The following is a 25,778-nucleotide window of genomic DNA, read 5'->3' on the forward strand; positions in this document are numbered from 1 at the left end:
CCTCGAAGTGAAGGAGTTCGCGCCAAGAGATGGGAAATTTTAGTTTGGGGGCTGGAAACGCAAATGAGATGCACTTTTACCACCCACTTCTTCTCGAGTGATTCGCAACATCAAATTCGATTTCATCTCTTGTCACGACAATGCATGGAATTTTCAACCCCAAATTGTCCCCACAAGTGCATCGTATGGAGTGCCTTTTACCCCACAAAAATGTTGTGCCAATGATTTTCCGTCATCTCCCCGTCTGCCTCGTTGCTGGCTTTCCCATTGAAAGTTGAATTTGCAAAGTGCAACCCCTTTTGGGGAGTGGATGTGTCAACAGTTTTCTCGTGGTGGAAAAGTGGGACAAATACCACCCACTCTTTTGGGAAGAAGTAACAGAATATTTATGTTGTACATGTATAGTCAAACCAGGAAGCGAACTCTAGAAGGGAAATTTAATTCACCCCAAAAGTTTTTTAGAATATTCATAAAAAAAAGAGAATCAAAACGAAAGCTCTTAAGAAATTGATTGATTCTTGATTAAAATTTATAAAGAAATGAGTTGAAACTAAAGAATTTTCATTGGAATAAAAATATTCATATTAATTTGCAAATATTCGGAATATATTTTAGTAAAAGTATAACAGAATACCAAAAAAAATCTCCAAATAAAATAACCTTCACTTGTATTTTTCACTGAAATAAAAAGAACTTGAACTACACAATAAATTCGTAAAAAGAAAAGAATTTTACTTTTATCTAAACGGAATATTTATTGAGAATTTGTATATATTCGCATGAATTTTTTATTTTCAAATCTGAATTTATGAAAAGTAAAAAATAATCGTCAAACAATTAAGTTCATCAGATTCTTCGAAATATTCTACAATTTACTCAAACTATAATATTCTCAATTCGATTAATGATCTGCCCCTTGATTCTTTTACACTGAAAATTTTATTTAAAGCAGAATTTTTCTCTCTTGCAATTTAATTGCACAATTAAAAAAACAAAAAAGCAACAATATAGCACAAAACTGCTGCTAAAAATTCTACGAATTGAAATGAAAATTAGAATTAATTTGCAATTAATTTAAAATGAAAATAAGAGACAAAAAATTGACCTAAATTGCATTTTGTGCGGAGATTTTTTTTCATGTCTATGCACAAAACTACGCCCGAAAAAAAGTAGATTTTATGTAGTATATAGCAAAACCATTTTGCAAATAAACTTTCCCACAAATATGAATGCTACTGATGCCGCTACTTTAGCTGAATCTCTTCCAAAACTCTTCCACAGTTTATTCCATGAAGGAGTCGAGATGGAGAAAGAGAAAAAAAAACTTCTGAAAGTGGATTTAGCATGGCGCAAAGATGTGTATCCTCCTCTCCTCCATCATCTCTGCGGCGCTGAGTGTATGTCAATTATGCTGATGAAGTTTAGCCTTCCTTACTTTCGTTTGGGAAATGCGATTTTGTCATCAGAGAACCCCCAAAGCCATGGGGATTTCCCCGCCACACCAGGAGAGACGGAAAGGAGATTCAATAATCAAAAAGACATTCAATTCGGGCGCAGTGTTGGGAAAACACTTTAGAGAATTTTCCACTCTTCGGAAAAGTGCCAAAGTGGAGTTGCATGAAGAAGAAGAAAAAAAATCACACACAACCAGAGAGAGTTGAAAAGGAGAGGAAAATAAACTTGTGGCAGAGAAAATTGATTATGCTGAGGAAAAAAGCATTGAGGAAAAAAAAAACGTCCATGAGTGGAAATTTAATTTTCTCAGCCATTTACGCCAAATTTCCCAATCCCTCTTCCGTTAGCTGTGTTGCTCTCCTGTCACCCCCATTTGCCTCCCACGTCACACACACACTCGCACGCACAGAGGGTAAAGGGGACTGCTGGACGACCCTCAAGGGGGGTGGATGGAGTTAGAAATCATCGCCTGTGATGCGATGAATAAAGAATGGGCAAAATTGACCTCATGAGTGTCATGTTTGCCGCACACGCACGTGAAAAGGCCACCCCCCCGAAAACCCAGAGATTCACCTCTCGTCCTGACCCTCAACTTTGATTTTCCCTTTGGAGCGAGGAAGAAGAGAGTGCGACACAGAGAGGGGTCTCCCGATGATGGTCTGTGTTTATTATTAAGGAGGACACACCCCATAAAATCTCGACATGTCGTTGCCTTTATTATGATTGATTTACCTTCGAGATTCTCCATCGTCCTGCTGCCTCTTCGTGATTTTATATATGTCGCCCCACCGACGAAAAGCTCTTCTGGGTGAATTCTTGACTCATTCAGACATTCTTCCGGGATGTTTCAATGAAAAACCGATTTTTCAGTCTCAAAGTGAAAAGAGCTTTTCAAAATTTTGAGTTCTTTACGTCAGTTCCTTGAGCTACATATAGATAAAGTGGTAGATTCTATTTAAAATCTTTTGTTTTTTAATTTAATTTAAAAGTTGTAAAAGTTTCGGTATTCTGAAAAAAAATTTAAAGATTTTGACATTTTTTAAAATAATTTTTTAATATTTTAAACCTTCATTTATTGAATTATTTTTTTTTTGCTGATTTGTGTTTGTTCAACCTCAATGACTTTTGATAGGAAATGAATCTTTTGGGTATTTTTTTTACCAAAAATTTAAAAAGATTTCAGAAATTTCAATAAATCGAGGGCTACATTGTAAAACCGGCTAACTTTGAGCTCCGAACCGACTTAGCCGTTTTTACAAAGTAGCCCTCGAAATTTTGAACATAAAGGTCCCTAAATTCCCTAAATTCTAATTAGAAAAATTAATATATTGGTGTAGATTCTTTAAAAAAATCTTTTTTCGTGTTTTACTATAATTTGAACATTTTAATATTTTATGTATTTTTTTTCGGAATCTATTGTAAGATTTAAACACTTTCTGTTTTTCTTTATTCGTTTTATTAAAGAAAACATATGTTTCCAAAAATCTTTAAGGACTTTTCTATAAGATTAAAATTTAGAAAACAAACCCAAATGTCAAAATCTTAGAAATAATTTTTAGGTTTAAAGAAAATAAAAGTTTTTTTTAAAAAAATCAAGGATTTTTTTTCGAAATTCTTTCTCTTATCTTTCAGATTTTAGAAGGTATTTTAGAAATAAATTCAGACAAGTTTCCTTAATTCTATATTTCTTCTGTATTATTGATCAAAATTTAGTCAATTCTAATCAGAATTCTATTAATTTCTTATAGCAGGCCGAAATCGTTTATGTTTCTTTTTAAATCCTGTTTAAGTCTTCTCTTAAATTTTAACGGCTACAAAAAAGGATCTTCTAGCTCTCCTGATTATTTTTCAAGATTTTCTCCTTTTCCGGACATATCTTATTCAGCAGCTATAACCTTTTCCATCCCCCTATATTCCCGGAGGCTTCCAGGGATAAGTGAGGTGAATGCGGTTGTGGAGAATATAAATCGGACAACCTCAATAGAGTGTCCAAAACGTGTGTATGTGTGTGTGTCTGCTGTGAGTATGTGTGGGGAGAGAAGGACGTCAATTGACTACTTTATCATCCTGTTGCCGGAACCATCAATCACATACATATCTATGAAGCTCATCCAGATTGTAGAAGCATAAATGCCATGCCCGAAGGTCTCTACTTTCATATTAAATTTCCACGCGCGAGGATCGATATGAGCTTCTTTGTGGCAGCTTGGTTGGAGAGCTTTCTCACCTCCTACCAAGACGTCTGTGATGTACTTTCTTGCTATATAGAAGAAACTCAGGGGGTGAAAGTGCAGTTTAAAATATCACACCGTCTATGACCTCTGGCCGAAAAGTATATTTAGCAAACAAACTTTGGCGTCGAGGAATTTCCCCCACACAGTGGCGATGGAGTTCCGTGGTTGGAAAATAATGATGGCATAAGGACATGGAAGTGTATGTTTAGGGGGCGGGTGCTGGTGTATGTTGCGCAGTGTGGGGGATGGGATTTATATACGGAAGACTCTCCAAACACCTTGATTTACTGTCTCTCCGCATGAAATTGTTGAAACCATTTAATGAATTAATCCTGTGTTGAAGGATAATTTCTAACATGTTTTTTCCACTCCTCCTTCACCGGCGCCCTTTGTGTGCCCTCAAGATATTCTTTGCTGGGGGAGGGGGGGGGCAGGTAGTTGGGGTTCTTTCTGTCTTGTTTAAGCGTGTGAATAGCACTGTTTAGCATTTCCCCGCGCGCGCGAAAATTGTGCTATAAATCAATTGCAAAGTGTGAGACAAATTAATGAAGAAAGCCAAAGAAGGTGAAGAAGAATTTGTTTTTAGTTCTCTCTCAGCCCACTAAGGAGTACTCGCGACGTTTACAATTAATATTGAAAAAAGAGAATTCTTTTGCTTTTCTTTAACCCAGTTAAGAAAGGGATTTGCTGTTCTTAAAAGAACCCCTAAAATCTACGAAAAAACAACCAATTAAAACCCTTTTTGGCGCAATCAAATACGTATTTGCAGTAAAAATTTCATTATGCTAAATTAACACATAAAAAGAAGAAGTATTGCGTAGCCAAATTGCATTCTTTCCTCAAAAATTTCTTTCAAGTAAAATTTTACGATTATTTCAACCATTTTCTCCCGCATAGATTGCCCATTTGAAATAAAAGTGAAACAGTGTTTTGTGCTTCAAACATAAGACTTTTATTGTCTGGAACAGGCCAGAAAAAAGGGGTTGATTTTACCATCCCCTGCCACCTACAACCCTTCTCTAGCTAGAGGAGAAAAATTTCAAACCATTCACTTGTACGTGAAAATTCTACTATTATTTCGTGGATGCAGAACACGCAGTGTGAGGGTCCCACCCACGCTCCACCTAATATTCGACGAATAGTTGAATGCATCGATTTTCAATGAACGTGGTGGGAGGAGGGAAATGCTGTGCTGTGGAATTTTGCTTTGAAAATTTTGCACTACTCCCCCACACGAAGGAAAAAAAATCAGCGCATTTTTGAAATATTTCCCCACGAAATAACTTCAGCTTGGAAAAAAAAACTTTCTTATTCATGAGAAAAAGTATAAATTTTTTTTTATCAAGAATCCTTTTCTTGAGTCATCGATAGGTTTTTAGGCGGGTGGAATAAATTCCTTTTATCGTGCAAAAAAAAACAGCAAAGGTGTATAATTTTCCTCCCAAGTAGTTTCAAACATAAAGTTCCTTTAGTGAGTTGGGTGTAGGGGTAGGTACCTTATATTTAATTACAGGAAGTCCCAAATTGACCTCTCACCCCCACCCCCTACCAGGGTTGAGAGTGGATTTTTATGAAAAATTCCACACTGAGGAGGAAATTGCAAAGCAGGTTCGTCTCTCTTGGTTTGTATTTTTTTTAAAGCTCTCTCTCCATGCCGGGATTGAATAATATTACACACAATTTTCGACTTTCCGGTAGAGCGGCCAGTGTGTGGCTTTCTGGGTTTTTTGGTGAGTGCTGCAAAATCGATTGAAGTGTATTTCACTTTTTAACCACCACCACCCCCTCGACAACAACGTGGAGGGAATTTAATTATATGGCGCTCGAGCTGGTGCCTTCCAGACATGAGATCACAGATAAAGGGGTATTGTTCTCGCGCGGAAGAAACACGGCGATATCGTTGCGGGAATGTGGAGGAGGTTTTTCTCAGCAAAAGGGGTTGGTTTTGTTGCTACGAAAAAAAAAATATAAAAAGGGAAAAATTCAACCAGAAAATCGTTTTTTTATCTGCAATTTTTCTCCCTCTATATTCCATTTTTTTGTGCTTCTTAATGCAATATTCCTTTTATTATGAGAATATTGCTTTTCTCCTGAAGGAAAAATTCATTTTAATAATTAATGCTTTACAATTCTCATAGTTTGATGTTTAAATGATTTAAATTCTTATACAAGGATTGAATTTTATTTATGAGGCTTGTTTTGGAAAATGATGAAAAATATTATTTGAATTTGGCGCGCATTCAAAGCGGGATAATCACTGTGGTGAATTTTAGTGGTGAAAAAAAATGTGGAGAAAAGGAATATTTTTAGCGGTAAAAATAACAGATTGCTTTCTTCTTAATAAAGTGTAATTTATCGTGTAACATAAAGCACATTTTTCCAACAAGGTAAGGTTTTTATTTACATTTTATCCTTTCGTGTAAAAATCTAAAAATTCAGTATACAAAATGCCACTGAAAATACAAAAAAAAAAAAAACAAAAAAATATTATTTTTTCCTGTAATTTAATCAATAGAATTATTTAAAAATTATCTATTCTTGTAAAAAAATGTAAATATTCAAATCATTCGCATATGGAAAGATTCCCAAAATTCGCCAGATAAGGACCCCTTGAAGACCAATTAGGCAAATTAGAAAAATTCTAGTTACTTTTTCTATAATTTAAGAACTCCAAAAACTTCCTAGACAGTCTTCAGAAACTCCTCGTGCATTGGACCAAATTATCCCTAAAGAGAAACGGGAAGAAGCAAAAAAAAATAAGGAGTCAGCTGTGAGGCAGACTTTTCCATCCCTTTCACCCTATCAAATGTACTTTTCATCTCCAATCCTGCAAACTTTTGCCCTCACGTTCCCACCACCCTCTGCACTGGGGCCAAGCCTCAAGGGGTTTGCGGGGAGGAGTAAAGGGGAGGTACATACATACATACATACATACATATGTACGTACATAGGGAGAAAGCAAAAAAGCAAGATAGAAGATCCCACACAGAAATATTATTCTGACAATATAAATTTTGTTATCGTTTCTTTGTGTGTTGTGTGTTTTTGCGCCCTCAATGTTCGGGGGGCTCTTTTTGGCCCAAAATAAAACTTCTCCAACTAAAGCCACTGAAATAATAAAATAAACTCAATCCTGAGGGTGGATTCTCTTCACCTTCTTCGTTTCTTCCTTCTGCCGAGGGCTCGATGGTGAGTAAATAAAACATACTCATAGTTTGCTGCTTTTGGGGGGCTGAGGGGCGGAAGGTGGGTTTGGTGGGTGGTGAGGGAGGTGAGATACCGAAAGTTGGCGCATTTCGAGCCCGCAGAAATGGTGAGATGGCATGCGATGAGTCAGGAAATCGATCCTTTGACTCCTGCCGCGGGGATAGGTGACTGATGCGGTGTCGGATTGCCATGTGGAGGAGGGCCAGAGCAACACCCTCGCCCCCATGCCCTTACCCGCAAAGCCCAGTGGGGAAAGTGTGTGGAATTATGGCGGGAAACACGAAGCTGCCAAACACTCAGCAGAGTTCGTATTATATATGAAATTCAAGCACACAGACAGTTCAACTTGACTGCGCCTTATGAGGAAAAATAGACAATTAATTTAATTTAATAGTCAACTCTCGAGAATCCACCCCAAGAAAGTGCCACGTCAGCTCCATGCAAGAAATTTAGTCATGGAATAAATTCTTCAGTGGTATTGACACACTTAAATCGAACGGGAGCTTAAGTGTTTTCCCCATTATTTTCCCCATTTGTTCACCAATATTTCTCTTGTTTTTCCATGCTGTTTTCCTTTAAAAAAAAAACAACACTCTCGCACACACTTTTCCTTCAATTTTCCTTACCGTCTTTTATGGGGGGTACGCGGAAAAAATCGCAACTCCGCGCAAGTATTGACAAAACGAAGAGGAACATCATTCAAACCACTAAATGATTATTGCAACCCCCCTCTGCAAACTCGCGGGCGCGATATATCTTGTGTTGACAATTTTATCATTTGATGGAAGTGTCGTCAAATTGGATTTTTCATCGCGCTGTGGAAAATAAAACACAGCTAAAAAGGGCACAACGAAGGGAAATTGTGTGTAGTCATTGTATTGGAAAATGTTGTAGAAGATGAAGTGATTTGAAGTGAGTTTCTCTTGGATTTCCTTGAAGAAATAAATCAGAATATTTGGAAGAATGTAAGTTTGAAAGGTATTACGTTGTTTAAAAAAAATTACAGTAAAATAAATGTGAAGACCTGAAGAAGAAGACAAAAAGCTTCGTAACGTCAATCCTATCGTAGCAATTACGAGAAATTCATAATAAATTTAAATTAGTTTAAAATTATTGTTGTCTTGTAGTCAAGAACTTTTAAAAGCCAGAGGCTAAGTCACAAAATTCTAATCTAGAACGTCTTTAAACAAAATTATTTTTTAAGGTCGCTAAATTACTTAAGGACTTAAAGAGTCGAAGTTAATGAAAATTGAGAATACCAATGCAAATAAACAGCTGTTGCATTTAAATTGGCAATTTTAAGAACATTTATTTGTGAAATTCTAAGGTTTCAATTTTATTTTCTTACGTTTGATATTTATTTTCTTTTTATTGATTTTTTTGAAGTCATTCTATTTGTGTTTCTTCTGAAACCTAAAGTTTAACGTTTCATTTCTATCCTTTGACGGTTCTTCATTAAACTTTGACGTTTCTTTTCTAAGCTATGACATTTCTATTCTAAAAATGAATGATTTTTTTTCTAATATTTTGCTATGATTACTTAAATATCTTCTCTAACTATTCTAGTATTTTTTCTGAATAATTTATCTAAAGACAATACTCACCTTTAAATGAATAAAAAGCTTCCAGATTCATGAAAATTTAATTTAAAATTTTCAATTAATTTTAGTGCCTAATAAAAGCAAATTTAATCTCACTCAAAACAAAAAAAAAAACTTTTTCCTCTAGAAAAAAATGAAAAAAATGAAAGCATGCAATGGGTGAAAAGAGTGACGCAATGAAACCATAAAATGAGGAAAATTTCCATTTTCTGCTACAGTAAAAGTCCCTTTTTAGTTTTTTTTTCTGCAAAAATTCATTTTATTCATCTCTTCTCCGCCATTCCACTAGTTTTTCTTTAAGTTTTTTTTGTTCTGAGAAATCATACAACTAACTATATAAATTACAGTATTTACTCCACTTTACAATCCTGCAAAACAATCACGGAGTGGTCAGTGTTGAGGATTAAATCCTTGAGCTTGGTGCTGGACTTTTTTTTCTTCTTCTCGTTTTTTGTCCCTCAAACACTGCCACTACCCAACTTGGCTACAAAAAAATTCTCTCATGTTTTAGTTAACATTTTACATGGTTCATATACATATTTCTTTTATATATACCTTTGATTTTTTTAAATTACTTTCCTTAGGTAATTTTTTCATTTTTTTTTGGGTCATTTTATACAGCACAGACTTAACCATCAGTTTTTAGTTAATTGATTAGTTCAACGAGAGATATTTTCTCTCATTTTCATGTTTTTTTTTTACTTTTTTATTGTATCGAAGCACTTTTCTCGACTATTTATTTATTTATTTATGTACAATCATTTTTTTTCTTCATTGAATAACTCTCAACTGCTTTAGGAGGAACGGAATTTATTTATGTGTGTGTGTGAATAATGCGACAATAGCATATTATTCATTTTTAAAAATTTCAAAATTCGTCCAAAAACTTATTTGAAATTCTTTGTTTTTTAATTTATTGAAATCCAATTTAATTGTTTTCTGGAGAAGTTTTTAAATAAGTGGGTGGACCAAAGATTTTTCATTTTTAAATTCTTTTCTATAAGTCTTACGAATAGGTAAGTTCTTAGTTTTAATGGGAAGTTTTATGGGTGGTGGATGAATTATTTAAAATTATTTCTTAAAAATCTTTCAAAATTGTTAAAGAAAATATTTTTAAAAAATCTTGTTCTGCATTTTTCTTTCAAGTAAACAAATTAAAAGCATTTTTTTAAAAGCAAAAATGTTTTTTAAAACAAATCTAATTTAATTCCTTATTTTAAACAAATTCTAAAGTATATTTAGCTTTGATTTTTAAAAATTTTCCTCCCACCCACTAAATATTTTCCTCAGAAGATAAAGTTTTAGAAAATCTAACCAAAAACAAGTAGAAATATTAATAAAGATTTTTTTAAAATTTGTTTTATTAATTCGGTATTTTGGTAAATGGTCATCCTCTAAATGTTTTTTTTTTTTCATTTCTTTTAAAATTTTTGTTAGTTGCTAAAAGGAGCTGCTTTGCTATGAAAGTATCAGTTTATTTTAGCCAGTACAGTAACTGTTTAGTTCAGTATTAATTTAACTTTTCACTTTCTCCTTCACTTTTAATTATAATAGAGAATAAATTTATTGTCCACCCATTTTCGGTTATTTTATAATAGTTTTCTTTTTCTTTTAGTTTCTTATAACGTCTCATTTGATACTCTCGAGGATTCTTTTCTTCTTTTTATTCTACCTTATTCATTCCGTTATCTTTTCTTTCTTTTCTTTTACTTGATATATAAACTACTGCAGTTGTATATTATAAAGAATAGGAGCTACTATTAATGTTTTCTTTTTCCTCCTCAACAGATTTTTTTTCATTTTCTTCTCTTTGAATTGCCTGAAAATTCACTCAATGCACGGCTTAAAGTATAATTTAATTGTGTTTTTTTTGTTTGTTTAAATATTGTTCTTTATTGAATTAAAAATGGACTCCATCAGTGGTGCTTGATGCCTTAAATTGAGGTTGGTTAATGCCACCCCCGGATGGGTTGGGTCCTAGTGAAGGGAGTGAAAGATTGACTCGGAAAAAACACGATCCCGGCCCCGGAGTGTTATCTCGGCTGTCCATTTGTTTGCTATTGTGGCAAAATATTATTACAATCCAGCCCATAAGGTGCGCGCATTCACCCACTCACACCGCATGCAGAACTAATCATAAGAATATTGTATCAGCTGGTGGGAAGTTCAAGGGGTCAGGAACTTAATGGCCCTAGATTTTTTGAGTAAATGTCTTTGAAAAGTCTTCTGAAGTATGGTTCAAAAGAGGAAATAAAAATGATTTTTTCATGGAAAACTCTAATTTTTCTTTCCCTTTACCCATGTAACATTTTGTGACCACCAGAGAGCTGATTTGGTCACACAACGTTCTGCCGACGTAACCTTTACGTCGCCTTGTTACCAACCGATATGGTAGCGGCTGCGACGTCGCTGTTACGAAACCTTTACGTCACAAAAATTACCATGAAAACATTTTTGTGCAAATTGTACAAAATATTCACATTTCTATTGCAATTTTTCTTGTAAAAATCATAAAATGAGAAAATATGAATTACCAATACAAATTATCCTCAAAAATACTTCAATAATTTAGTTTTTTATCAAAATAGAACATTTGGTCATTTTTGCGACTAATTTGGTAATCTTGTGACGTCGTGAACAAATGGTAGGCATAACGTCGCAATATGGTCGCGCGCAACGTCGCCGTGACCACACTCTCAATGACCTATCGTTACCTTGCAAAAACCGACTAAATATTTAATTATTTCATCAAATAACCTGATAAATCTTCATTTTATAGAAGAGCAAAGACAATACAATGCATTGGTTGGCATAAAAATGATAAAATATGCTTAAAATAATGAAGCATACCCCATGGTAACATTTGTGACCAATTTGGTCATCTCGCGACCTCATGAATGCATGGTAACCGAATGGTCATATTGCGACGTAACCGCGACCACACTCGCAATGGAAGATTGTTACCTTCCCAAAATAGCCCAAATATTTAATTATTTAATCAAATTACTTGCTCTATCTTCATTTTATGGGAGAGCAAGGATATTTTAGTAGATTCGTGGGCGTAAATACAGCTAAAAATGCATAAAATTATAAGATGTATTCGTTGGTAATTTTCGCGACCAATTTAGTAATTTTGCGACGTCACGTTATTACGTAGCGGTTACCTCGTGGCAACGTCCCCAAAAATGTAAACAATGGGAAGCATCACATAAATAGGGAATTTCCCAGCGAATTTTCTTCTAGCTGTGGACAAATATGAGGTAGCATAGAATCCAGAGTACCTGGATCAATGTTTCATGGCATTACATGGCATGCATTGGTGGAAATTAGCAAGAAAATGGATCAATTTCTGCTTTTGAAGGCAAAAATTGAAAATCTTTGACATGAAATGTCACGGAGTTTTCTCATTGCACCCAGCAAAAGAACTTTCGCCGACATTGTCTGCGGAATTTCAGGACAATGTATTGGACAAATCTAATAATTATTATTAAAAATTTTAAAATATGTTTTTAATAGCTTTTTAAAGAAAAAAATACTTAAAAATCATTTTAAGTGAAAATAAATATTAAAAAAAAATAATTTGGCTCGAAACAAAAATAATAAATGAACTCGATTTTATTTCACAAAATTGTATTAAATTACAAAAAATATATATAATAAAAAATGTAATAAAAATCCAGAAAAAATATTTTTAGATTATGGTGCATTTTAGTAGAAAAATTTTTAAATTTTCCGAATCTTTTATTGATAGTTTCAATTTTAAAATCATCTTTTCTAATATTCCATAAGAAACGAAACGCTATTTAAAGGTGATTTATATGTTTTCAATCTGTGAGTGTACTTCTTTTCTATGTTATTTATTCGCTATTTAAAGGTTTCGCTTTTTTGAAATGTTAATTTTGTTTATTTAATACAATTTTTTTTAAATATTAATATTAATTTTGTATTAATAGCTTAAGATAAGTTTGGAAAAATGTAGGTAATAAAAGCAAAAGTGACGGAAAGTTTGGTCAAATTATGATTAAATTTAGTCAAAATGACGGTAAAGAGATATGAAAAGACGGTAATTTCCTTAAGAGTTAAGGCGTAACCAAATTTTGTTTTTAAATTATCATTGGAAATTGTCAAACACTCAAGAAAATCGTTATCATTTCCCGGAAAAGCGCTGGGAAATACATGAATTTTCCCGTTTTATTGGTGTAAAACATTTTGATTTTTTTTCCTAATTTCTAGCTTTTCTTGTAAATTCCTTTCTATGTGAAATGAAAGCACTTTGAAAGCTTAACATTATATATTTAATCCATTTTCCTACGAAGAAACTCGCGAGATTCCGACAGTGAACTTTTCTTTCGCTTCCCATTTCTCCAATATTCCACGTAACCAATTTTTATTTTCATTATTTTGTAGCATTTTTAATTCTCCTTCATTTTAATAAAGCATTCGCAGAAGAAATCCGCTGGGAAAACTCGCTATTAAATAATTTACCAAAACTAAGTACATTTTTGCGTTAGAAAAAAAAAGAATTCCTCTCCAAACATATGTGGAACCAATTGTCCATCTTTTGCCAAATATAATCACTTTTATCTGTGATTCTTTCGAAGAAAAGAATAGCACAGCTTCTGTGTACCACCAATTTTTGTTCAAAATAACCGAAACGTTTACCAAATATAAGGTGAAACTCACCATTCAGACAGAAGATTTCTTAAGATTTCTCAAGAAAAACTTAAGATTTCTTAAGAAAAACTTAAGATTTCTTAAGAAAACTTAAGATTTTTTTAAGAAAAGTTAAGAAAACTAAAGATTTTTTAAGAACAAAGTTAATATTTCTTAAGTCAGACTGAATTTTAGGCTAAATGTAATATTTTTTGATGATTTTTAAGATTTTCGATGTCTTAAGACCATCAAGAGCATTTTTTTTTTAACTTAAGAAATAGAAAATTGTATTTATCAATTTAAAACAAAGAAAATGCATTTTTGAGTGTACAAAATGCAAAAATTCGCTTTAATCAAATCATCATGCACTGATGACAGTCTTAGAATTGTTTAAGCCATCTTAATACTTGTTTAAAGGGCACTGAATGATTCTGAAGAATTTTCTGGGGGTGTTTTGGGGAAAATCACTCAGGAAAATATTTTGGGAAAATTATTATAATTTTTAGCCGTGCTTTTGAGTGCCAGTTTGTTCTATTCTTTATCGGGAAACAGTTATAAAAATGAAAGAAAAACAGCTTACTACACTTGAATTTGTCTTGAAAAGTAACATTTTAGCTGTGATTCTTTCTTCAAAGAAACACAGCTTCTTTGTACACTCAAAAATGCATTTTCTTTGTTTTAAATTGATAAATACAATTTTCTATTTCTTAAGTTTAAAAAATGCTCCTGATGGTCTTAAGACATCGAAAATCTTAAAAATCATCAAAAAATATTACATTTAGCCTAAAATTCAGTCTGACTTAAGAAATCTTAAGTTTTCTCAACTTTTCTTAAGAAATCTTAAGTTTTTCTTAAGAAATCTTAATATCTTAAGACTGTCTGAATGGTGAATTTCCAACAAAAAGAATTATTCATATTAACGACTAAAATCTCAATATAAAACTTCTGCTTTTCGCTTTATACTGTTCCATCCATTTTTTCATAATAATTAATTTTGGTCAAATTATTGTTTATAAGACAAAAAATATGATTTTTCTAAAATAATAAAATAATTAATTTATTATATGAACAATAAAGCTGAAAATGGAGTAATGTTGGAAATGTCCAATAAAAGTCGTAGGATTTTGCGACGATGGAAGTTTATTTTTTTGGGTGTCATGGCGACGGCTTTTGGCGGCGGTTATTTTGGCGGGAATTCAAATATTTCAATGCAAACTTTAACAAATTATTTCTCAATTTATATAATATATTGAGCAATATTTTAAAGCTTTTCCACCTTAGAATATATAAATCTAATTTTAGAAAAAATAAAAAAAAATAATCAAGAAAATTCAATTTTTAATGGCAATAAAATAATTGAAAATCATTATTTTTTAATAAAGGAGCATTATTATATGAATCTACATTAATTTTCGCGACGGTAGTTAAATTGGCATATATTTTTTAGGTGTGATGACTTCCCAAAAAATGCATATAAAAATAAATAATATACGCGATGGTCGCCATGAAATTATTCCGTATGGATATTTGTTGTAATAACTCATGGCGCCATCACCATGGCATTGGTATAAATAAAGAAAAAGAAAGAGAAAATATAGAAATGTTGAATGTTCAAGAGAAAAACAGAGACAGACAGTGCGAAAAATTGCGACGTAACCGCGACGTAAAGGCAACGTCATCGCTACTCGACGACGTAACAGGGAGGTAACGGCGACGTCGCGGTTACGTATGTGGTCACATGCCTGGTCGCAGCGACGAAACTGCGACCTTGTTGTTACGTCGCTATGACGTCGAAAAATTCCCCATTTACGTTGCCATTACGTCGCGGCGAGGTGCGATGTTACTTGTGGCGTGACGTTGCCGCGACCTGAAATTACGTCGCTGCGACCAAAAAATGTTACATGGGTATTGACCAATTTTCCGAAGATATTTGTTGACTGAATGAGTTTATTAATTTTAATTTTTAAAATCACTTAAAAGGCACTAATTTTGAGGATAGATTTGCCTCGAAAACTTACTTTTAAAGAGATTAATTTTTCAATTAAAAGAATGAATTATTTTGTTAATTATTCTTTGACTTTGAATAATTCTTGAGTCAAAAAAATAATTTTTAAGATAAAAAAAGGTCTTCTTTAATCAAGAAAATATTTCTTTAGTGAATAGAATAATTACTGAAACGTGGAAATAAATCATTGGTCAAGAAAATAATGGAAAACACATAAAATAATAGAATTAGAATAGATTTTTTTAGGAAAGATAATAATGCTATGATTAAGAAAGACGTTAATGATTTAATCAATGATTAACCTCTTTAGTCTTGAAACTTTAAGCAAGAATTTTATTTTAAGCAGTATTCTAACATAAATCGAGACATAAATCTCAGGCCTAAAAGACCTATAAATAAACTATATTACAACCACCACTGTTATTCACCCCTTGTTGGTTGAAGCTTATAAGCTCTTGGTGTGAGATTGGATTTTGTGCGGGGAGGGTTGAGTTTGGGGATCATCAGTGAGATTAATTGGATCAATTGAAGTGCGAGGATTTAGTGGGAAAAACAAACACAAAAGATGCTCACTTTTTCTCTCATTCTCACTCAAATTAATTAACTTTTTTTCTCTTCTTTTACTTCATCTCATCTCATAAACTCACCTCTGTAGTACATTTCACGTTGCATTGTTGGACAATTTTGATTTTGATTCTGCGCTCCGTGTGGTATTTATGTTGCATTAAAAATGAATAAATGCAAGTGGAAGAGTCGTGTAGTTGGGGTTGAGAAGATGGTTTTGTTGGGACGGGGGAGAATGCAATTTCGTGAAGAGAGAGTGAGTCGTTTAAAAATTAATTGGACAATGGTTTTGAAACAATAAACGAACGAGAGGCTCACCTTAGAACTATGCTGGAAGTCTATGTTGGTTCTCACCGTGCGATGATGCAGCGGCTGCAGAGGTCTTGCATTATTTCCCAGGGGTGCCTTGGGGGTTTGCTCTGAACCCTGCATGAGTCGCCTGAGAGCGTAGAGCTGTGGATGAGGACACAGTAGATGAAGGGGGAGTGAGGGGATGTTGCATTTTCAAGAAAAGTCAATTTTCCTTCCATTACCCCAATTGGGTTTTCCACCAACGCAAAATACTACTTGCTTCGGTGGAAAATGTTCTTCTCTGTGGTGGAGCAAAAACTTCTCCACTTTTCTTACCTCTTGCTTTGTTATGTAAATTGGCTTATTTAGAATAATCCACACGGTGCTCTCCCAGCAGCCAGGATGCGTTGTTGATCCTTCGTACGTCATGAATTGCTCCGTATTGGGTAGAAGAGATCGCAGCGAAATGTGCCGGATTGGTGTGGAAGTTCCTGTGGGTTAAATAATAATAAAATAAGCTTTTAATGAGCTTTCTTCTCAAACGCTTTTCGATCAATTTTCACCACGTTCAGGCGCAGAATTTTCACCCCTTTTTTAAATAAAATTTTAAATAATGATTTCATTATAAATTCCACAGGATCATCCCCTTTAAATCATCCCCCTTGCGTGAGCATCTCTGCGTGCAATCACAACAACTCAATCAACTTCCCTCCATGCGGGGGCGGTGATGTTACTGCATGAAAAACACGAACCTTACGTACATTTTTTTAAGTCAATAAAAAGAGATTTAACATCATTTTTTATTCAAAACCCTCACGTGAAACATTGAGAAAAATTTAAACGTTAAAAGAATCAAAAAATTTAATAAAAAATGAAAATTCTTATTTTCTTAATAATTTTATGGTTTCCTTGCGAGATTTCTTGCAAAACAAATAACAACAGTGTAATAAAGCAGGATTCAAGTAAGGATCCAATTGCAAAAATTCTCAGTTCATTTGTAGAAAAGTTTTATAGTAAGGAGACGACTCAGTTGACAATAACAACAGCTAGTGAAGATCTTCAGAAGGATGTAAGAATGTCAGAGATAATTAATGAGGTTTTGTATGAAACGAAAGATCAGATTCTTGTTCGTTTGGAGGACTTTGGAGTAATTCGTGGGGACTTTATTCGTGTTTTCTGTATCCTTTTTGTGGACTCATATCAGGCATTCAGGTGAGAAAGTCGTTAAGTTTATGAGAAAAAATCCTGAAAAAAGGAAAATTTCTTAATTTTCTAACAGGAAGATTAAGGAGAAAATGACTCCAGATGCCTTTGATTATTCCGGCTTCTATACGATCGTCTTGACAAGCCTAGAAACGGACAAGGAAGATGTTCAAAGAATTCTGCAGGATTTTTTTGAGATGTATGTTATTAACGTGAACGTTATAACGTACAATCCTGTAGATGATGAGAAGCCGCCTTTCATTTATACCTACTTTCCCTACACATCTGAACACTGTGGTGTAGTTAGGCCGACTATCTATGAAGTCTTTGACTACGAAGCTTCTGAGAATGAAGCCTTAAAGAACACACCTTCTAAGAATGAAGTCTTCAACAATAAAACCTTACAGAAAAACAAGATCTTTCCTAGCAAAGTTGAAAACTTTCACAAATGCCATCTAACTATGGGAACCATTGATTTTCCACCGTTTATGGTTCTAATTCCTCAAGAGAACGGGAGTTACTACTATGATGGTTTTGAGGGGATCATTGTTAAAGTTCTGAGTCAGCGTCTTAACTTTTCCCTTCATTTCTTGACAACTAAAGACGACTGGGGCAGGATTGAAGGTGAAAAATCTAGAGGATTAGCAGGACAAGTAAGGAAGAAAGTTAATCAAGCAAAGACAGAACCTAACTAGCTATTACTTCCAGCTCTACAGAGGCGAGGCTAACTTCTCTTTGGGTTGTTTCGTTGCAACTTTCTCACACTACGGTAAGCTGTCGAGCACAATTTCCTACGCAGGTACTGCAGCAGTTTTAATGATCCCACCTGGAAAGCCCTACACATCAATGCAGAAGCTTTTCCTGCCATTTCCAAGTGTTGTTTGGAGTTTGTTGTTTGGCTGCTTCATCATAGCTGGGATTGTTGTATTGATTCTGAGTTTTGCATCAGATGAAAGGAGAGCCTTCATCTTTGGGCTTCGAACTAATCATCCCTACATCAATACCATCAGTGTTGTCTTAGGAGGAGGTGTTCCAGTTACACCGGGAAGGAATTTTGCTCGTTTCCTGCTTATGCTCTGGATCCTAGCGACGCTCATTGTAAGGAAATTTTCCAGAGAAGATAAGGAAAGTTTTTTCTTTAGTTCTTCTCGTAAACTTTTAGATCAGAAGCAGCTATCAGGGGGCTCTCTTTGACTTCCTCAAGTATCAGAAGAATATTTCAGCAATGGATACCCTCCCAAAAATGCATAAAGCAGGCTTCAAAATCTACGGTCCTGAAGGAGCGAGAAAGTACTTTAATTCATCACAGGCCTTCGTGGATATGTTTCATCCTGCTCATGGAGCAGATGCATACAACTACCTCATGAGGACTCCTGATCCCGAGTTCAAGGGAGCATCAGTGGCTAATGCAATGTACGTGAATTATTTGAATCAGAAGCATCGCAAGGATAATCTTCATTTCAATACGAGCAAGGATCAAATCATTACGCTATATCTCTGCATGTTTATGCGGAAGTTCTCCTACTTACTCAAGCCTTTCAATGCAGAACTTTGGAAGTACGTTGAGAGTGGCCTTGTTAGTAATTGGAGATCAAAATTCTACAACAAAAATTACGCGAAGAAAAGCTCCGATCAACAGGGGCCGGTAGCTCTGAATTTTGAGCAACTTAGCGGAATTTTTGTAATCTATTTGGCCCTTATTTTGCTAAGCTTTGTTGTTTTTCTGCTCGAATTGTACTCCAAGAGATCACCGAGGCTTAGGAAATTGTTTGATTTTTTAAATTAAAAGAAAACTATTTGCATGAAGGGTCGTATTTGTAGAATTCTCTCCTAAATGAAACTTTTAACCACTAAATTGCAATTTAATTTAAGCTTGAAAACCACATACAATAAAATAAAAATTTCAATTATATTCTTACACAATAAAGCTTTAAAGCATGGAAATTAAATGACTTTAATTACTTGCATTATTCAGTCGGAAATGCATGAAAGGGTTAAGAAATCGATCCAGTTGTTTTTTTAATAAATCATAAAATATCGCAAACTAATTATCACTCCATTTGATGGGGGTGGAGATTGTTGTGCATTAAATTACCGCAACATTTTATGTTTTCGTGACGAGCTATTCCCTCCCCGAAAGGGTTGGGGGAGGAGTTTCATTTTAATCACAGACTACAGAAGAATCCGATAACGATTTGCATGGTTGCTATATAAAGAGATTCCCTTTCGTTGTTTACACATAAACTCCGCAAAAATCGAACTTGGAGCAACGAGAAAGCTTTAAAATGAAGTCTTTTAATTCTTTTCTTGTCCTTCTTGTTCTTTTGAGCATATTTAGTGCAGGAAGTGAAAAAACCTACAAAATCAATCAAAAATTCTTCGGAAGTCCCCTTTCAAAGATGTTGGGTATCATTGTGATTGAGTTCTATAGCGTTGAAACTATCGTGGTGACGATTACGAGGGCTTCTGATGATAAAGTTAGTGATATCTTTCAATCAGGACTCATCAATGAAGTTCTCTATGACACAAAGGATCATGTTCTTGTCCGTTTGGAATCTCACAGCTTCATTGAAAAGAGTTTAATTCGATTTTTAGCTGTGTTTCTTTCAGACACAGCTTTTGTGTACCGAGCAAAATCGAAAGTCGTCAGATCGGGCTCAAACTTGGGATGAGCACGAATTAGGGTCCCCACATTCCAAAAAACGTATGCGCCAAAAAAAAAATTTTTCCGGCCGGCCGTCCGTCCGTCCGTCCGGCCGGATCATAAACTTAAATTGCAAGAGAACCGTAATAGATAGAGACTTGCGGTAAACGGAAAAGTTTAAATATCGACCTGAAGAAATCCGATTATGAGGTCAAATCCACCCCCCCACCCCCCCGTCCGCCATTTTGAATAACCTCAAAATTTTGTTTTCGCTATATCTCAGCCGCTATTATAGCTAGAGGGCTGAAATTTTGATATGTTGTAGGGGCCATCAAGACCTTTCCAACGATGCCTTATTTTTGAAAATCGGTTAAGCCGTTTAGTCAATATGGCCGCCACAATTTTTCATCGAAAATCGACCATAACTCGAAAACGGCTTGACCGATTTTGATCAACCCGGGCTCAAATGAAAGCTCTCAACAAACCCTACAACTCCCTAGAACATCCGAAGTTTCAAAAGTGACCGCTAGGGGGCCAAAAATCAAAAACAAAATTTTCGATGAGTTTTCGATGAATATCTCGAAAACGACGACATAAATTTTTTTCATTTTTTGATATGTTGTAGCTGACCATATTATCTAGCTTCATGCCAAAAATGAAGAAAATCTATGGATCCGTTCTCGAGATATAGCCTTCCAAAGTTGGCATGTCATATCTCGGGTTCTACAAGTCCGATCTTGATCAACTCAAGCGCAAATGAAAGGTTTCGAGAAACCCTACAAATGTCTAGAACATTGCAACTTCGAGAAATGACCGCAAGAGGCGCTAAAGTCAAAAACAAAGTTTTCGAAAATTTCGAACTCGAATTTTTCGAAAATGGCGACATAAATTTTTTTCATTTTTCGATATGTTATAGCTGATTTCAAGACCTTTCAAACAAAGAAAAATTTACGAAAATCTATGGATCCGTTCTCGAGATATGGCCTTCCAAATATTTCTTAGGGTATGACTTTTCAACTTTTCCCGACTTTGCGCGTATTTAAATTAATTCGCGTTCTAGTTTGTTCTCATAAAATTGGTACACTGAAAGAAACACAGCTCCCGTAAGCTTGGTCAGCTTACCAGTACATTTAATATTTTAGTCGTGGATACGTATGAATCATTCCTGTAAGCTTAAGGAAACTTTATTCAACCACAAAAAATCCAAAATAATTCAAAAAATATTTACAGAAATATCCGTGATAAAATGGATCCTGATACTTTTGACTACACAGGATTCTATACAATCCTCGTAACAGACCAGCATGAAAATAACACGGAAGTTGTGCAGAAAATCTTACAAGATTGCTGGAATATGTACATAATTAACGTAAATGTTATAACGTTTAATCCTGAAGACAAGGAGAAGGCCTTCATGTACACCTACTTCCCATTCACGGCAGATTACTGTGGAAAAGTCAAGCCAACAGTTTATGGGGTGTTTGAGAATGAAACCTTTATCAAAAATAAGATTATTTTTCCGGATAAAGTGAACAATTTTCATCGTTGCAACCTCACCGTTGGGACTTTTCAATACCCTCCATACATGTTGTTGACGCCTCATGGGAACGGGAGCTACTACTATGACGGCTTTGAGGGAATTGTTACGCGAGTTCTTGGGCAGAGGCTCAATTTTTCCCTAATTCTGGGAACGTCAGAAGATCGTTGGGGTGTCGTTGAAGGGGAAAATTCAACAGGAATAAGTGGAATGGTAAGCGTGTAGTAGTCTTTACTGATGTATTAGGAGTAGTCTTTGTTTTAATCACTGTTAAAGCTTTTGACTGCAACAGATGGCTTGATCTTCATATCTCTTAAATCAGTTTAGTCCTTACTTTAGTTCTGATCCTTTACCTCTAAACTGCTCAGGTTTTATTAGGCTTGAAATCTTTTATTCTTAAAAGCTTTAGAAGACTCAATCTTTTTTATAAAGCATTGCTTTTAAGCGTTTTATTCTGAAGCCTGCTTTGAAAGTCTTTGCCTGATCTTTAATTTTAAAAAATTAATAAGAAAAGTAAAATAGTCAAAACTTTACGATACGATTTCCTTTTTTTGTAGCTTCTAAGAGGAGAAGTAAACTTCACAGTTGGAGGTTTTGCAACAACATACTCGCACTATGGAAACTTTACAAGCACAATACCCTACACTGCTACTCCGATGCTCCTAATTATTCCACCTGGAAAACCATTTTCGCATTTAGAGAAACTCTTTCTCCCAATGCGCTACATAATCTGGAGTTGTTTGTCCACATGTTTCATCATTGCAGCTGTGGTTGTCTTAACGGCTAGTTTCATGAAGCCTTCTAAAAGAGCCTTCGTTTTCGGACCTAAGGCTAATCATCCTTACATCAATACCATCAACGTTTTTCTAGGAGGTTGTATTCCTGTTGCACCAAGGAGGAATTTCGCTCGTTTCATTCTAATAATATGGATTTTGTCGAGTCTTGTTGTAAGATAACGTCTGACGTTAACTAGCCTTACAGTAGTTAATGACTAATACTTCTTTTATTCAGATTAGAAGCAGCTATCAAGGAGCCTTATTCGGGTTCTTAAAGGATCGCAGGAATACATCAGAAATGGACACTATTCCCAAAATGAAGAAAGCAGGTTTTGACATTTACGGAGTTGATGGTTTAAGGAAGTACTTTCAGTCAATGGGACAAAACAAATTAATGTTTAAGAACATAAGTGCAAGAGATGTTGAAGAATATCGATTGAAAACGATAGATCCTAATTTTAAGGGAACTGTTCCAAATGCTGCATTTGCTATTGCGTATACAAATGAGAAGCTCGCTAAAGAGAACATTCATTTGCAAATAAGCAAAGAGCAAGTAGTCATGCTCTATATTTGCATATATCTCCGGAAGTATTCGTATTTGACAAAGCCTTTTGATGAAGAATTGTGGAAGTACAAAGAAAGCGGACTCGTTGACCGTTGGTTGTCGATTTTCTACAACAAAAAGTTCCTGAAGAGGTCACACAGTAGAGGCGTTCCTCAACCTCTTAAAATTGAACAACTTAGTGGAATATTTAGTGTCTACTTAATCCTGCTCGCTCTCAGTATCTTCGTCTTTATTCTCGAATTGCTTTCGAAGAAATTACGCTTCTTACGCACAATATTTGACTTTTTGAATTAATATTTATATAACAAAATATATTATTCTCGTTTGTTTTGAAATAAAATATTTATTGATTGGCAAAAGAAATTTATTTATGCTGACTAAACCTACCAATTATCCTTACGCAAGGCAAACAAAATTGAAACATCATTTTAATCACGGAATAAGTCGTGAAAATAAATCAACAAAGCACATTTAATGACATTCAAATCATATCATCACCCCCTTGTTTTTGCCCTTTTTGCTTTTCATAAATCAATGCAAAGCTTTTAACCTTTTTGATGACAAAAAAGGGTGGAGATTCCACCCTTAATGACCATCCTCGTTGCATCAGAGACTGTTTCGTGCTTGTTAGTTAAATAAACAAACATAAATTTACTATTTTATTCGCTACTTGCACGGCAAAGTGAAAAGTCGATTTTTTTGTTAAATTTTTATTAAAGTTTATCATCTCATTTATTTAGTTTCAAAATCAGAAAGAGTGTTTGAAGACTTCAAAATGAATCTGGGTTACAAATTCATAATTCTTCTGGCGCTTTTATCTAGTAGATGTTTTAGTGAAAAAACCTACAAATTTCCCAAGGAAAAGTTTGGAAATCCTCTGGCAAAACTCCTTTCATCAATTTTGATTGAATTCTACAGCGAAAATTCCATTGAAGTTGACATAACGCGATCTGCAGAAGATCAGAAGAACCAATTTATTCAATCTGGAATTTTAAATGAAGTTCTCTGCGATGTAAATGCAAAAATCCCAATTCGCTTGGAAGATTACAAACTCACAAGGGAAAGATATCCGCGAATTTTTAATATTTTCATCATTGATTCATATGAGTCATTCAGGTAAGTCTGGTAAAGGATCTTAAAGCTTCATTGAAGCTTTTAACAAAATAATTCATCAGGTTCTGACAACGTAAAAATTCATTTATTTTCAGAAGAATCCTCTATACCAATAAAACGGATGCTTTCGACTATAGAGGCTTCTATACGGTAGTTTTGACGAGTTTGCATCAGAACTACACGGAACTTGTTCGGAGAATCCTGCAAGATTGTTGGGACTTTTACATCATTAATGTAAATGTTATAACGTACGATCCTTCAGACAGTGAGAAAGCTTTCATGTACACATACTTTCCCTACACTCCTGGCCATTGCGGTGAAGTCAAACCAATAGTCTACGAGATTTTCTCGAAAGAATCCTTCAGGAAGAATAATGAAATCTTCCCAGATAAGGTCAGCAACTTTTACGGCTGTAATCTAACTATAGGAACTTTTGATTTCCCGCCGTATATGATGATTCATCATCTGGAAAATGGAACACTTTTTAGTGGCTTTGAAGGGGTCGTAGCTAGAGTTCTGGGAAAACGTCTACACTTTTCTCTAACTCTTAAAACATGCAATGATCGTTGGGGAAGAGTTGAGGGTGAAAATTCAACAGGATTGAGTGGAATGGTAAAGGAATTCTTGAGCCTTAATAAATCTGCATCTACTTTTATGCTTAACTCTTCCTTCTTTTCTATTCTGCTTTAGTTTCCTTTGCTCTTAACTCATGGCATCAACTTCTTCAGAAAACTATTAAAAGCTTAAAGGTCTTTAGGTTCAGAAAATTGTTTAAAGATTTCTTTCGCAGATACTGAGAGGAGAAATAAATTTCACTTTGGGAGCCTTTTCCTTCTCATTTTCCCATTACGGTATGATGGATAGCTCAATTCCTTATCACGGTACACGACTGACCCTCCTTGTACCGCCTGGAAAGCCTTACACACCAATGCAGAAACTCTTCTTACCGTTGCGATACATAATTTGGAGTTGTTTGGGTGCATGCTTCGTCATCTCGGCGATTGTTGTGAGTTTCGCTAAAATTTTAGCACCTCACAGAAGGGCATTCATCTTTGGGCCAAGAAATCATTATCCCTTCATCAATACCATCAATGTTTTCCTCGGAGGAAGTCTTTCTGTAGTGCCCAGAAGGAATTTTGCACGCTACATCCTGATTTTGTGGATATTTCTGAGTCTTGTTGTAAGAACTAATCTTTACTGGAATCATACCATTATCAATAGTTTTCTAAATTCTTGTTCTTCAGATTAGAAGCAGCTACCAAGGAACCCTGTTCAGTGTAATGAGAGATCAGAAGAATGTCTCAGTTGTTGATACATTCGAAAAGATGTGGAAGGAAAACTTTAAAATCTACGGCGTTGAGGGGACAAAGAAGTATTTTGAGTCAATGGAAACGTACAAAAAGATGTTCATTGCAGGTACTCCTGCAGAAGTTGATGAGTATCGCATGAGGACAGCTAGCTCCAGCTTCAGAGGAGCTGCTGTAACACCAGCTGTAGTTGCAGCCTACATGAATGAGAAGTATGCCAAGGATGGAGCAAGCTTTCGAATAAGCAAGGAGAATGTTATAATGCTCTACATTTGTATCTACATGCGGAAGTATTCCTACCTAAAGGAGCCGTTTGATAGAGAAATCTCCAAGTACTTGGAAAGTGGTCTTCTCCATCGATGGACCTCCATGTTCTACAGCTCAAAGTACTTGAAGGAGAGACCACAGCACATGAGACCTAAGCCTCTGACATTTTTTGAATTAAGTGGAATTTTTATGGTTTTTGTCTTTCTAATAGGTCTCAGTATTTTATTTTTTGCACTTGAACTGCTTTCTCTCAGATCAAGTCGTGTTCGCTCATTCTACGACTTTCTCAACTAGAATCAGGAGTATTTTGAAACTGATTTAATGATTGGGAAGTTTGCTAAGAAAAAACTCAGCTG

General features: G+C 34.8%; 5 protein-coding genes across 12 annotated transcripts in view; 1 reads left to right on the forward strand and 4 right to left on the reverse strand.

Annotated features, from left to right (window-relative positions):
• LOC129789858 (serine/arginine repetitive matrix protein 1-like) overlaps positions 1–25,778 on the reverse strand; it is a 982,101-nt gene that overhangs the window by 525,214 nt on the left and 431,109 nt on the right. The gene's annotated exons all lie outside the window — the stretch shown is intronic.
• LOC129791241 (fatty acid synthase-like) overlaps positions 1–25,778 on the reverse strand; it is a 1,176,504-nt gene that overhangs the window by 195,121 nt on the left and 955,605 nt on the right. The gene's annotated exons all lie outside the window — the stretch shown is intronic.
• Positions 1–25,778, reverse strand: part of LOC129789856 (glutamine-dependent NAD(+) synthetase) — a 932,624-nt gene that overhangs the window by 195,121 nt on the left and 711,725 nt on the right. The gene's annotated exons all lie outside the window — the stretch shown is intronic.
• The window catches only part of LOC129789960 (pupal cuticle protein), a 1,201,887-nt gene that overhangs the window by 157,809 nt on the left and 1,018,300 nt on the right, over positions 1–25,778 (forward strand). The window lies entirely within an intron of this gene.
• The window catches only part of LOC129789921 (carbonic anhydrase-related protein 10), an 81,282-nt gene continuing 65,801 nt past the window's right edge, over positions 10,298–25,778 (reverse strand). Inside the window, exons 8-11 of the mRNA XM_055827050.1 lie at positions 16,347–16,501; positions 16,038–16,172; positions 15,803–15,851; positions 10,298–10,554 (exon numbers count right to left, since the gene is read on the reverse strand). Of these exons, the coding sequence (XP_055683025.1) occupies positions 10,475–10,554; positions 15,803–15,851; positions 16,038–16,172; positions 16,347–16,501 (419 nt within the window). The 3' untranslated portion in view covers positions 10,298–10,474. The remainder of the gene's footprint in view (positions 10,555–15,802; positions 15,852–16,037; positions 16,173–16,346; positions 16,502–25,778) is intronic.

Source organism: Lutzomyia longipalpis, chromosome 2 (genome assembly GCF_024334085.1).
Source record: "Lutzomyia longipalpis isolate SR_M1_2022 chromosome 2, ASM2433408v1".
NCBI lineage: Eukaryota > Metazoa > Arthropoda > Insecta > Diptera > Psychodidae > Lutzomyia > Lutzomyia longipalpis.